The sequence below is a fragment of the Crinia signifera genome, chromosome 11 (assembly GCF_055691185.1).
Source record: "Crinia signifera chromosome 11, ASM5569118v1, whole genome shotgun sequence".
NCBI lineage: Eukaryota > Metazoa > Chordata > Amphibia > Anura > Myobatrachidae > Crinia > Crinia signifera.
The window spans coordinates 16,855,433-16,868,047 of NC_139227.1; the positions used below are offsets into that span (position 1 = coordinate 16,855,433).

Consider the following 12,615-nt stretch of genomic DNA (forward strand, 5'->3'; position numbering starts at 1 on the left):
GCCCTCCAGATGTTGTGAAACTACAAATCCCAGCATGCCTTGCCACAGTTTTAACACTCCCTTATAGCAAAACTGTGGCAAGGCATGCTGGGATTTGTAGTTTCACAACATCTGGAGGGCCGCAGTTTGAAGACCCATGCTATTAGGGAATGTTAAAACTATGGCAAGGCATGCTGGGATGTGTAGTTTCACAACAGCTGGAGGGCCACAGTTTGGCCTTACCTGGTCTATAGGTTATAAAATGGCTGCCGGCTCAGTGTGTATAAAGACTTAAGCCCCGTATAGTCTGGGCGTCATGTGAATTCCGCTCAGTTTTCTCGTCTGAGCATATGGGGCAGTGAGTGCTGCTGCGCACTCCTGTGTGTTCCTGCACCATCTCTGCCGGCAGCTGCTCATCTGTTGGTACTACAGCTACAGTCCATGTAGAACAGGACCAGAGGAAAATGTGGCATTGCGCCTTTTGAACAAAAAAATCTCTAAAGGGGTGTACACACGATGAGATTTTGACTAGATTGGGAACCTCTGTTCTAGGAGATGTTCCCAAACGTGGTCCTAAAGGCACCCCAACGGTCTAGGTCAGTGGTAGCTAACCCTAGTCCTCGAGAGCTCCCACCAGTTCACATTTTCCAGACAACCGAGCTGCTGCACAGCTGCACTCATTAATCACTGACACATTTTAAAAGATCCACAGATGGAGCTAATTACTTCACTTGTGATTCTGTGAGGAGACCTGCAAAACATGCACTGTTGGTAGCTCTCGAGGACTAGGGTTGGCTACCCCAGGTGTAGGTTTTAGGTATATCCATGGCTCCGCACAGATGGTTAAATCAGACTGACTTACTAATTAAGTCACCTGTGGCCAAGCATGGATATACGTAATACTTGGACCGTTGGGGTGCCTTGAGGACCGTGATTGGGAACCTCTACCCTAGAAGGTTAGCCAAAATCTCCCTAATTTTCTCCTGCTTAGTCAATATTGTCTAGCATAGATTGCTTAGCACAGATAGACTGTGCAGGCAGTTTTGACTAGATCATAGACTATTGGTCCATACACACTGGGCGACTACACCGAGCGTGTATGGACAGCGATGATGTCAATCATCACTGCGGGGAAAGCCGCTCGGTGCATACACACTGAGCGGCATGCCCCCTGCCTGGCGCTGATGGAGGGGGGCGTTGCATAGCGCAGCGCTATGCAAAGCCATCCTGATAGCCGCTCATCTGCTGGTATAACCGGCAGATGAACGGCTTTCCCGGTGATGTTGTGGGAGCGCGCAGCAGCGCTCGCCGCTCATCGCCGGGACATACACCCTGGGCGGCTTTGATCTGACAGCCGCTCAAACAGGCTGTTTTGGGAGACTTTCAGCTCAAAGTTGTCCAGTGTGTATGGGCCTTATCATTACTTTGACAAAATCGCTTAGTCAAACTCACTCTAGTCGAAATTGTCCATTTGCCAATATCTCACTGTGCCCTAGACTCCCTCTCCCCCCAACCCAGCCTTATAAAAACTTGTCATGCTTTGCATAGGTTTAGCTTGATGACTCCGAGAATAGGCATAAGCGTTATTAATCTAGCACGGGTCTGAGCTAATCACTCACTAATGCTTTACAGCACCGAGTGTATGTGTTAAAAGGTTTGTAGAATTTATTGTACAGCCTTATTTACTCTTATCCCCATTGTACTATGGGCCTAATTCAGACTGACTGTTTTTCTCTAACACTATGTTGCACTGCAGATGGGACATTTGGGTGGGGTATGTTCAAACTAAAATCTAGTGTATAAATAAAGCAGTCAGTATTTACCCTGCACAGAAACAGAATAACTCACCTAAATCTAACTATCTGTACACGGTATATTTGCACCTGCAGTGCACATGGTTATGTCCATAAGAGGAAATTGTTGCAATAAAGTCTAAATGAAGCTGTGTACACACGAAGCAATATGATCGCTGGCAATATATTGCTAGCAGTACATAGCTCAGCAATCATATTGCTCAGTGTTTTCCGTTTTTATCAGCGACCAGAGATGGTCGCTGATGAAAATGACACACTGCCGGGAGAAGAGGCAGGGGAAGTCGCTGGTCGGAGGAGCAAACTCTTCTGACCCGCGGCCATTAGGGGGCTGAAAACGGGAGCGCGCACCCGGCGATTTATCGCCGGTGCACACTCCAATGCCAGTGTGTACGCAACTTTACTGTAGGCCCACTGGGGCAGATGTATTAAGCCTGGTGAAGAGATAAACTGCAGATAAAGTGTAAGGAGATAATGCACCAGCCAATCAGATCCCAACTGTCATATTTCAAATACAGCTGATTGGCTGGTGCGTTATCTCTTCCATGTTATCTCCAGTTTAACTCTTCTCCAGGCTTAATACATCTGCCCCTTTATCTGCTAGCAGCAATTCCTAAGCATATACACTATACAATGTGCAAATGATCTGTCATCAATGATTCCTCTCCCAGGCAAATTATATATAAAGCGTATACTTTGTTCAATCTCGCAAATTCTATAATCTGTGGCTACGTCCAGGAGTGACTATATCCTGATTGAGCAGTATGTAGCCACGATAAAGGATGTTTACGACCCACAGGAGCATGCATATACTGTAGTGCATACACAAACTATGATGTGACTTATTGTTCTGAATCGCCTAACTGTAAATTGTCTATAAAATAGTACATACGGATGTATCAATCTGCCTGTAACGTTTTTAAATAACAAATCCCGCTTCTCCAGGGTAATGTGGAGAAGCGGGCAAACGTTATAAGCAGATGTATTCACCCCTCCCCCAAGCCGATAAGGAGAGCCGTTATGCCCAGCGTGAACAGCTCTCCTGGCGCCATGCGCACTTGCGGCTCTCCTCCCCCCCCCCCGGCTTCCTGGGCATGTGCAAGATTTTGCTAAGACTGTGAGATCTCCAGCGTAGCCCAAGCCAGAAGCAGGGCTAGTGTTGTCCCAACAGTGGGGGATAGGACAACGCTAGCCCTGAGCTGGCAAAGCGATTTAACGCCTGGGTGGCTATTAATACATTGCCCCGGCCGCTAATCATTGGGGGTGGGGGGATTGCAGAGGACAGGCCTGCCGAGTGGAACTTGGCGGGCTGTCACTAGCGCACGTTAGGTGCGCTATCAATACATTGGGGTAAACATAATCCCCCAGTTATCCAGCGTTAAGTGCATTTCTGCACTTAACGCTGGTTAGGACATCTGCCCCAGTCTGTACCCAACTTAATACTAGCAAAGGCAAACTTCAACTTTTACCCTACCTCTTAGTATTGTTATCCATACTGACTCCTTCTGGAGCACAATAAGGTAACAGTACATAACACGCAGGATTGGATTTATCAAACAAAACCTCAGTTGCTTTCATGTGACAACCTACACTTATCTCCAGCAAGCTGCATGTCATACCCATTGAGAAAATAAGTGCATCAAACTAAAGCCCTATAGCAATCTACTAGGATCAGACTGATAGCCAGGAGCCTACCACACTGACAGAAATACTAAACTAATTGCTGACTGTGTTCTCAACTCTAGTCCTCAAGTGCTACCAACATAGCGTGTTTTGTGGGTTTCTGGCTGGGTCAGTAATTATCTCACTGGCTTCCACAGACCGAGATTTTCAAAACATTATCTGTTTGGGATGGTTGACGACCGCTGTACAATGCTGACCTCATTCAAACAATAGCTCATAGTTGTAGGATAAGCACCTATACCTCATTGCTATATTGAAGGTAGAACTGGGGATGTTGAAAGAAATAATCGGTACTTGTTTCCTAGCACGGCGCCCACGATTCCATCGTACGGCAACTCATCGCAATATTGCGGCATGCAATGCGATTCGATTTTTAATTGTACAAGCACACAGATGGGTGCTTACAATGTGATGCCATCATTTAGTGTCACCCCCAGTGTCAACGCCACCCCCACTATCCATGCCAACCCGAAGCGTGGCGAGTGGTAGCGGTACGCGTCCTCCAACCTTTTCATACCCCCACTATCCATGTCGGTGTGGAGTTGATTTTAGATAGTGGGGTGAGCGGACGTGTAATTCGAGCCCGAAGCGTGGTGGGCGGACACTGTTTACTTTACATGTATTCGGCGTCCCCTCGCTGCACTCGCCACACTAGCTAAAGTCAACTCCATGCCGACGTGGATAGTGGGGGTATGAAAAGGTCGGAGGACACGTACCGCCTGCGCTCGCCACGCTACGAGATGGCGTGGATACTGGGGGTTACATCTCATTGTAAGCACCCATCACATCTCATGGCATGGGTGCTTGTACAATGAAATATTGCATGGTATGCCATTTGCTGGCATGCGATCCTATGCAATATTTCATTGTACAAGCACTCCTGTGCATTTAACATGGAGAACGCATCGCACAGCACTAAAAACGGTACGCAATGCCATGCGATGGGCGCCGTGCTAGGAAACAAGTACCAAATAATCCTATGTAACTTTATACACATTGCAAAGGATGATGGAGAATTGTATTTGCTTTTTAACCGTAGAACTTTATTTTAGGGAACCCTGTAGGGTTTTCCTGATATGAGTATTCTGCAAGAACCAAAATGAGCAGGTCTCGAACGCTGTTCTTAATGGACCACAACCTTTTCCAAGAATGCTTGGTTTGTCATTGTTTTGCAAATACCATATTGTTTTATACACTGGATATCTCCTATACAAATGTAAGAAATGACTTGGATGGCACAGTTGGAGTTTGCACAATACGTAGTCTTGACTTGAGAAAGTTTGCGAATGTCATTGTATGTATGTATATGTGCATAGATTTATACACTATATATAAAGCATTTTGACCATTGTTTAGGGTGCAGATAAGCCGATACTATCAAGTTCATATAATAAAGAATTTTTATTACAGATTTAACACTGTACAATGATACTGGAAATATGTTTTTATAATGCAAGGAAAGTGTTACACCACACAACCTACCAATTAAAGTTACTTTCACCTGTTGTGGAAACTGTATTATTCCGAGGTGGGGAGTGAACATAATTTACCCTAAGAAAATAATCACTTAAAGCTTCCGTCATACAATCCTAGGATTACAAGAGACCTAGCTGTTGTACAAGGGGTTACATATGTAGTACTCCAAGTGGCACAAGAGCCAATACAGTTAGTAATGTGGACACTATAAGCTGAAGCTATCCTTAACCATCTGCACACCTGAAAAATAATTAAAACCAGGAATTTAAACCCTGAGGAACGACACTTTATGACAGTTGGTATATCCGTGAGCGTATGTACAGTAATTCAGGTTGAGTAAAAGAATGAAAGCAAAAAGCTTTAAAGAGAAAGTCTTGTCCTTAAAAACAGAACCTGTATTTTACATTGATGCAGAGAGATACCCTCTAGTACAGTTACCATTAATACTCAGAATCTTCCTCCCCCCCTAATTCTTTGACTCTGGTCTGGTGGTACACATTCCATCCATCATCTTCATCCTGCTCCTCGTAGTAACCTGGAAGTATACAACAATTGTTGGAGACCACCAGCATTAACCTCTTAAATAGCTGACGCTCCGTTTACTTTTCTGTTAGTTTTGGTATCATCACAGACCAAGGTCACCCAATCCGAAGCCTTCTGGACACCTGAGTAACCACTGGTGCGTTATATATATTAAAGGAGAGCTAAACATTGGTCCATGGATTACTGTATGTCTGTTCGGATTACCATAGTAATAAAACTTCATTTTATAAAGTCTTTTGTTTAAACCGCTTGGGACACTAGAGCTGGAATTGTCCCACACACAATATAACACATGTGCTGTGTTTTGGAGACACACACACGGACACTAGACACACACATGTATGACCGAGAGAGAGAGAATGGCTTCTATAACTAGCATAAATGTCTTCTTTCTAAAATACCATGATTTCAGCTGGCGCACTATTACAGAAGACAAACTAATCCCAATTCCACAATGGCCAATACCCTTTCACATTAAACCGGAGTTGCTCATTACACAGAGGGTGACCCTGGTTTATTCCTGCTTATAACCCAGGTGAAATTGCTGGGTTAGTCAACCTGAGTTATAAGCTTTGATGCTTTCACACCGTACTTCCACTCGGGTCGACACACCACCAACCCGGCAATTACTCAGGCCAGAGGTGCAGTGTGAAAGTGGTATAAAAGGGCAGTGGTTCCCAAATGTGGTTCTCTAAGCACCGCAGATGTCCAGATGGATTAAAACAAATACACCAATGTGTTATGACTCTTACAAAAGCCTTTGACCCTACCTTTATATATACACAAGTCTTGCTCAGCAAGACTTTCTAGATATGTAATTCAGTGTTGACCCTTTCACACAGAGAAAAGGACCAGTGATGAATGGAAAAGACTCAGTAAATTGCTTTTCTGTGTGAGAGGCGTATAAAATCTTGCTGAAATTACCCATATATCTCTCCTCCTTATCACTGTCCTCTTCATCAGGATAATCATTCCTCCAGTTGCTTTCTTCATTCTCATCATCCTCATCTTCATAAATGTCATCTTGCTGAAGTTCATCAGCCACCTGCACGGTGAGAAAGTTACATTGTGATTGGTTGTTTTATTTGGCTGTAGTTCCTCAGTGCAATAAAGCCGGATTCGGTATGAAATCCCGACTGTCAAAATCCCGAATGGGTCAAAATACCGACATGGACAAAATCCCGACAGGGTCAAAATCCCGACATATAGAATGTACAGGTGAAACAGTCTACATGCCTTTGGTCGACAGGTGCGAGGTCGACATGGTTTTTCCCCACTGTTTTTTTACCCGAATGTCGACACAGTTGCGAATGATCCGCTTCGCTCGCGATGCTTCAGGCACTATTTTATTCTCCCACCACGCCGTAGTGGGTGGTAGGGCATGAAATACCACCTGTCGGCACATGTCGGTTCAAAAAAAACAGTGAAAAAACCCATGTCGACAGGCATGTAGACGGTTTCACTTGTACATTCTATATGTTGGGATTTTGACCCTGTCGGGATTTTAAATGTCGGGATTTTGACCCTGTCGGGATTTTAAATGTCGGGATTTTGACCCTGTCAGGATTTTGTCCATGTCCGGATTTTGACCGCATCCCATAAAGCCCCCCCCCCCCTTTTTTAAGTTTAATTAAAATGATCTATTAATGAAAATGATCTATTCAAATTTCTTTCATAACGACCTTACATTTTCTATACGCACCAATTCCTGATCATAAACATAAGGCTGAACAGAGAGGATGTCCTGGATCCAGTTTTGTGGTGAGGATTCTGCATAATAGATGTCATACACAAATTCATCGGCACTCTCTCTGTGTTCTGACCCTTGCCCTGCCTCAGACACGGCCAGCCGCTCCCGGATCATCTTCACAGAGTTACACACAATGGTTTCTGGGTCACGGCTCTACAAATGAACAAACCAGATATACAGCAGTACTATAAACATTTGCATATTTAAAAAAATGTTTCCAGTAATTTACATCTTTACTTCCATATATAACCGTATTCTGTAACAAAACTATAAATATAATTTACATAGTTTAAAGTGGACCAGCAATACTCAAACCACGATAACACATGGTGAGGACTTCATTTATCATTAGGTTTCCCCTAGTTAAACATACAGTATTAACTGTAGTGATGGGGAATATAAAGGGAAATACAAGACTCCACAGTGATTTAGCATAATAAGGTATTTTATTATTAGGGAATTAGTTGGGGCTGCGCTTGGTACCAGTTTTAATTAAACCAAACTAGATTTGTATCAAGAAGTCCCACTGCAACCGAGAGGATGAGAATGGACTCCAATCCATTCGCTAGTAAAGCCACACATTGCTATGACTGCCAGCACATACATCTGCTTTACTAACAAGGAAGAACAAGCTGCGGCCACACAAATCAAGTGGAATTTCTTCATTTAAAACAGGGTATACAGCAGTGGTTCCCAAACTTTTTAGAATCACAGCACCTTATAGTATCAGACTTTCTCCATGGCACCCCCTATGCCAAAAGTTTGTTACTGAGAAATTAACAAATTGTGTATTAAATGAAATATATTGTGTTTAAATAACAGCTTGGAAGTCACAGACACTGCTTTTGCCTATTACATTGACAATAATGAATTTGGATTGGGCAACCAAGCCGAGGCACCCCTCCCAGTGTCCCAAGACACCCCTGGGTGCCACGGCACGCAGTTTGGGAACCACTGATATACAGACTAAGGGGAGTATGCAATCCCTCCCGAATGCTGTGATCCAGGCCCGTTTGCGTTTTGCCCGACAGCAAATCAGCAGGCGGGATTCAGTCTCCCACCTGCCGATCTGCAAAAAGTGGCCATGTCCGCGTAAACTGCAGTGGAGTGTCAATCAGCGTCCGGGATCGCGACAATCCATGGCCGCTATCGGCAGAGCAGGCCCGACAGCTTCTAAAGTCTGGCTCATTCTGCCGTGATCCCTCTTCAATGCTGTCGGTAAAAACTATTTCCTCCATCGGGAATAGCGGTGGAGGATTACAAACCCCCCCATTGCTAGCAGCTGTTTTCATACAGTATATCGCCAAACAACTACGATCAGCCATCCAGATCTACATCTTGGACATAGGTGAGCAATTCCTCAATGCTATCATCAAGGCAGCCCAACAGTCCAGGTTTTAAGGATATCCTTCTTAGCCACAGGTTACTTAACTCCTTCAGTGGCACTCCCGAGAATTTTCAGGGCATATACACTCCAGTGCACAGACTGGCAAACCCGGAAAATTCTCGGGAGTGCCACTGCCTGCGCTCCCTCCCGCTGGGCAGCGCCGCTGAGCGCTGAGATCAGCACCGCACTCAGCTTCAGCGGCTGCCCGACTCCGGCTGCTCGGCCCTCCCTCCCCCGGCTATGTGCGGTGTAACCTTGTATCCTCACACTGCACACACAGCCGGGTTGCCTGGGGCAGGGCCGGGCAGCGTCTGATGGACTGTTCAGCAACACTGCCCGGACCCGGGGGGGTGTAGTGGTGTTTTCTTTTTAGGGAGTGCTCTCCAGAAAAAAACTTGTCCAGTGGGGAGCACGCCATTAAAGAAAAAAACACCACTGAAGGGGTTAATTAGTGCCTCAGTCAGTTTGAGCATTCCATCTGGGCACAAGGAGGGATATTCCCAAAATCGGTACTGTTCGGGTACCATTAACATATGTTGTGTGATCGCACACTCAGAATTAGTTTCCATTTATGAATGTGGCTATTCCAGGTATGCTCAACCTCGGACCTCAAGGCCAACTAACATTTCATAATTTAAAGATATCCAGGCTTCAGAACAAATGATTAGTCAAAATAACAGAGGTACTAATTAATTTTGCTCAAGCGGTAATATCACTAAAACCTGGACTTAAATGAATGGGAATGCTCGATCTCATCAAATCCAGTAGTGATTCTGCAACCTGCTGCTTTTTATTCCAGCTGCTGTGGAACTACACATCCCAGTATGCCCTGCTTAAAAGTTGTACATTTCATAATTCAACACTGTGGCAGGGAATGCAGAGAGGTGTAGTTACACAGCAGCTGGAGGGCCACATGGTAAATACTACTAACGTAATATGTATATATAAATTAACATCTTTTGTTGGTGCCCGGCAAGTTTTATAAGAATGTATTTGGTGCGTCTATACTTTGCATTTCGATCACTTTGTGGATTTTTATTTCATGGCTTCTTGTGATGTAATTAAATCTGTTGACAAGCATAGTTCAGTCATGTCCCCAACTTTCCTCTAGTAGGGAGTGCTTATTACCCGCTTCCCGTGATGGCTGCTATTGTAATTCGCTCTCAGGTGTTAATTCAATTACTGACGATCTACCACCAAGCATCACCTCAGTGCTCAGCTGCAGACATATTATAACCCTTTGTGTGCCAACATCTCTGCAAAATATCTGCAAAAAATGTCAGCATCACTCACATTTGTTATATAAATTCAAATAAAAACGTTGTGTAAAAAAAGATTAGATTTCCTAAATAAGGTAATCATTACAGGTGATTACGATGAATACAAGTGTTTGGTTGGCAGTTTTAACTGCCTTAACCAGTTAAGACACTTCTGACCCACTATGGCAGGCTTTCCCAACCACGGTCCTCAAGGCACACCAACAGTGCAGGTTTTAGTGATATCCAGGCTTGAGCACAGGTGACTTAATTAGTACCTGAGGGATACTGATTAAACCATCTCTGCTGAAGCCTGGATATCACTAAAACCTGCACTGTTGGTGTGCCTTGAGGACCGTGGTTGGGAAAGCCTGCACTATGGGGTACACAAGAAAGATATACAAACCTTTACATCCACTTCATCCTTTTCTTCTTCCTCATGTACCACATCAAAGACCTGAAAGTTGTCATTCTTCTCTTGTGCGGAGGCCTCCTCTTGTGTGGGTGGCTGGTCCTTCGCAATGCTGGCAGATTGGCTATTAACAGGTCCACTCTCCTGCTCATCATCGCACTTTGGACGAAGGCGTGATATTAAACGGTATCGGCTGTCTTGACGCTCAGCATCCTTCCGGACTCTTAAGTCTTTCTGAATTCTTTGTACACACCCAAGAGTCGGGTGAAGCCCCCGTGAAGCCCGGTCACGGGTAATTGCCTCATTTACATACTTCTTAATGGGCTCATTCTAAAAAAAAAATGGACAGAAAGCACACATACATGCATTGTTATTGCATTTCTCACTTGACATAGAACCTGAGAGCTAATATGGTGGATGACATCAGCACTTGTGTGTTGCCAAGATGTCATCAGACTGCTGTTAATCACATCCAATCGTACAAACTGTTACTGATTAGTGAAGAGTCATTGAGTCACTGATCCAAAGTTTTTAGGGGCAGATGTACTAAGCTTGTAAAGTGATAAAATGGAGAGTAATGAACCACCAGCCAATCAGCTCTTACCTGCCATGTCACAGACTGGGTTTGAAAAATGACAGGTAGCAGCAGATTGGTTGGAAGTTTATCACTCTCCATTTTATCACTTTTCAAGGCTTAATACATCTCGCCCTCAGCCACTTCATAGTTGTTGTGTGTACTGCATACATATATGTTCACGTTGTAACATTGTGCTTCCTTCTGTTATAAAGCACTGCTACTTGCACTACCGTTAATGCACTATCGATAACACTATCGTAACTGCTATGTTTATCAGTAGGACAAGCTTGCAAGCAGGGCCCTCCTACCCAGTTGGTTTCATCACTGTAGAACAGCGACTCCCGCTCGTTCTTAATAGGGTGGGCCGGTTCCTGCCTGTCACAGCGGCTCCGGCGCACCTAGCGTGCTTGCCGGGACATTCTTACTGCTGTGTCTGCCCTCGGATGCAGAAGCATACTTTAGCACAAACTAGGTGATCTAACTAGATCTAGGCTGCATGTGCTAAAGATCTGAGCGAACAATGACTGGTGGGACTGCGCCAACCACGACGAAACGCGTCGGGCGTGGCTTAGGGGACGTTACACGCACTGCTGCTGATCTGCCTGTCCTTATGCTGAAAGCCGTCTCTACTGCTGTTAGACGCTGAAGTGTGACTGGGGTTTTCCGGAGGCACTGGCCGCTTCTATGCGAGGATGAACGCTCTTAATTGAGATGTATGTATTAGATACTTATTAAAAGTGTTACTTTTTATTATACCTGACTGCGCCCTCCATCTTTTCTCTTCTCTACATGTGTGACTGGGTCGTGGTTGGACCTTTACTGGAAGTGGCAGCAAGAAACACTTGGAGGATTTAAGCCTGCGCTGCTGTCTGCTGTACTCTGCAGACAGCAGCAGCGGCAGGGGAGTAGGTGAATGGATGCCTGTGTGCGGCATCCATTCACCTCCCGGACGGCGGCTGGGGGGTGCACGGGGACTGGGGGCAGCCCAGCAGATTACCTTAGTGCTGGGCTTGTCCCCAGCACAGTGGTCCGGGTCCCGGCGGCGGCGATCGGCGCTTGGAGATGATGTCATCTCCAAGCACCGGCGGGAGGGGGCGCCGGTGTAAAAGCAGCAAAACGCCGGGTCGCACCCGGTTTGATCCTGGGTCTAAAAAGCCGGGTGCGACCCGGCGTTTTGGTGTAAAAGGGGAATAAGAAAGGTGTTTCACCACAGGTGTTGGCAATCCTACATTATCAAGGAAGTCCAGGAACACACACACACACACACACACACACACACACACACACACACACACACACACACACACACACACGTGTGAATCATCCTCACTCTGTGGATGACAGATGAGGACAATCCCGCAGTTCCCCACCCACCGCAGCACAGGTAGCGCAATGGTAGTTACGCCCCCGCTTACCTGCGAGTGGAGGGTGGTCGCTAGCCGGAAGACGTGGCTGGTGATATCGCCGGCCTCCGGGGTCCCCTCCTCGGCTCTCGGCCTCTTGCAGCTGATGAGCAGCGCCTCAGCTGGGTCCGCTCCCCGCTTACGTCTCACACGCAGCACCGCCGCTGCAGCCTCCATGTCTCGCCGGGTCCCACTCCCTGTTTAGCTCAGCGCGTCACATCGCCGACAGCTTGTTGTTGTGACATGGGCGCAGCCATCTTGTGTGTGGCACACGTGCTTCCGGCGTCGTGCATTGTGGGAAGATGGCCGCCTCCAGGTGTCAGTGATGCGAAGTAAGT

At 45.9% G+C, this 12,615-nt stretch overlaps 2 protein-coding genes and 1 long non-coding RNA gene across 3 annotated transcripts in view; 2 read left to right on the forward strand and 1 right to left on the reverse strand.

Annotated features, from left to right (window-relative positions):
* The first annotated feature begins 56 nt into the window (after positions 1-56).
* LOC146045206 (uncharacterized) lies at positions 57-4,980 on the forward strand. The gene is made up of 2 exons (XR_014465384.1): positions 57-575; positions 790-4,980. It is a non-coding gene; the product is annotated as an uncharacterized LOC146045206 (long non-coding RNA).
* On the reverse strand, positions 4,856-12,539 carry SLC7A6OS (solute carrier family 7 member 6 opposite strand). The gene is made up of 5 exons (XM_083163917.1): positions 12,290-12,539; positions 10,292-10,627; positions 7,195-7,395; positions 6,417-6,537; positions 4,856-5,484 (listed from the first exon to the last, which is right to left on the reverse strand). The coding sequence occupies exons 1-5, from the start codon at positions 12,452-12,454 to the stop codon at positions 5,390-5,392; spliced, it is 918 nt and encodes a 305-aa protein (XP_083020043.1). The 5' UTR covers positions 12,455-12,539; the 3' UTR covers positions 4,856-5,389.
* Positions 12,486-12,615, forward strand: part of PRMT7 (protein arginine methyltransferase 7) — a 41,336-nt gene continuing 41,206 nt past the window's right edge. Inside the window, exon 1 of the mRNA XM_083163914.1 lies at positions 12,486-12,609. The gene's annotated coding sequence lies outside the window, so the exon portion shown is untranslated. The remainder of the gene's footprint in view (positions 12,610-12,615) is intronic.

What these genes read in the sequence shown, in the direction of transcription:
- SLC7A6OS (XM_083163917.1), bottom strand. Translation starts at nt 12,454, where the DNA reads ATGGAGGCTGCAGCGGCGGTGCTGCGTGTGAGACGTAAGCGGGGAGCG. An exon ending in CGACCACCCTCCACTCGCAG is followed by an intron (nt 10,628 to 12,289) that starts GTAAGCGGGGGC and finishes TTTTTTTTTTAG; the next exon opens with AATGAGCCCATTAAGAAGTA. An exon ending in TAAGGAGGAGAGATATATGG is followed by an intron (nt 5,485 to 6,416) that starts GTAATTTCAGCA and finishes GTATACTTCCAG; the next exon opens with GTTACTACGAGGAGCAGGAT.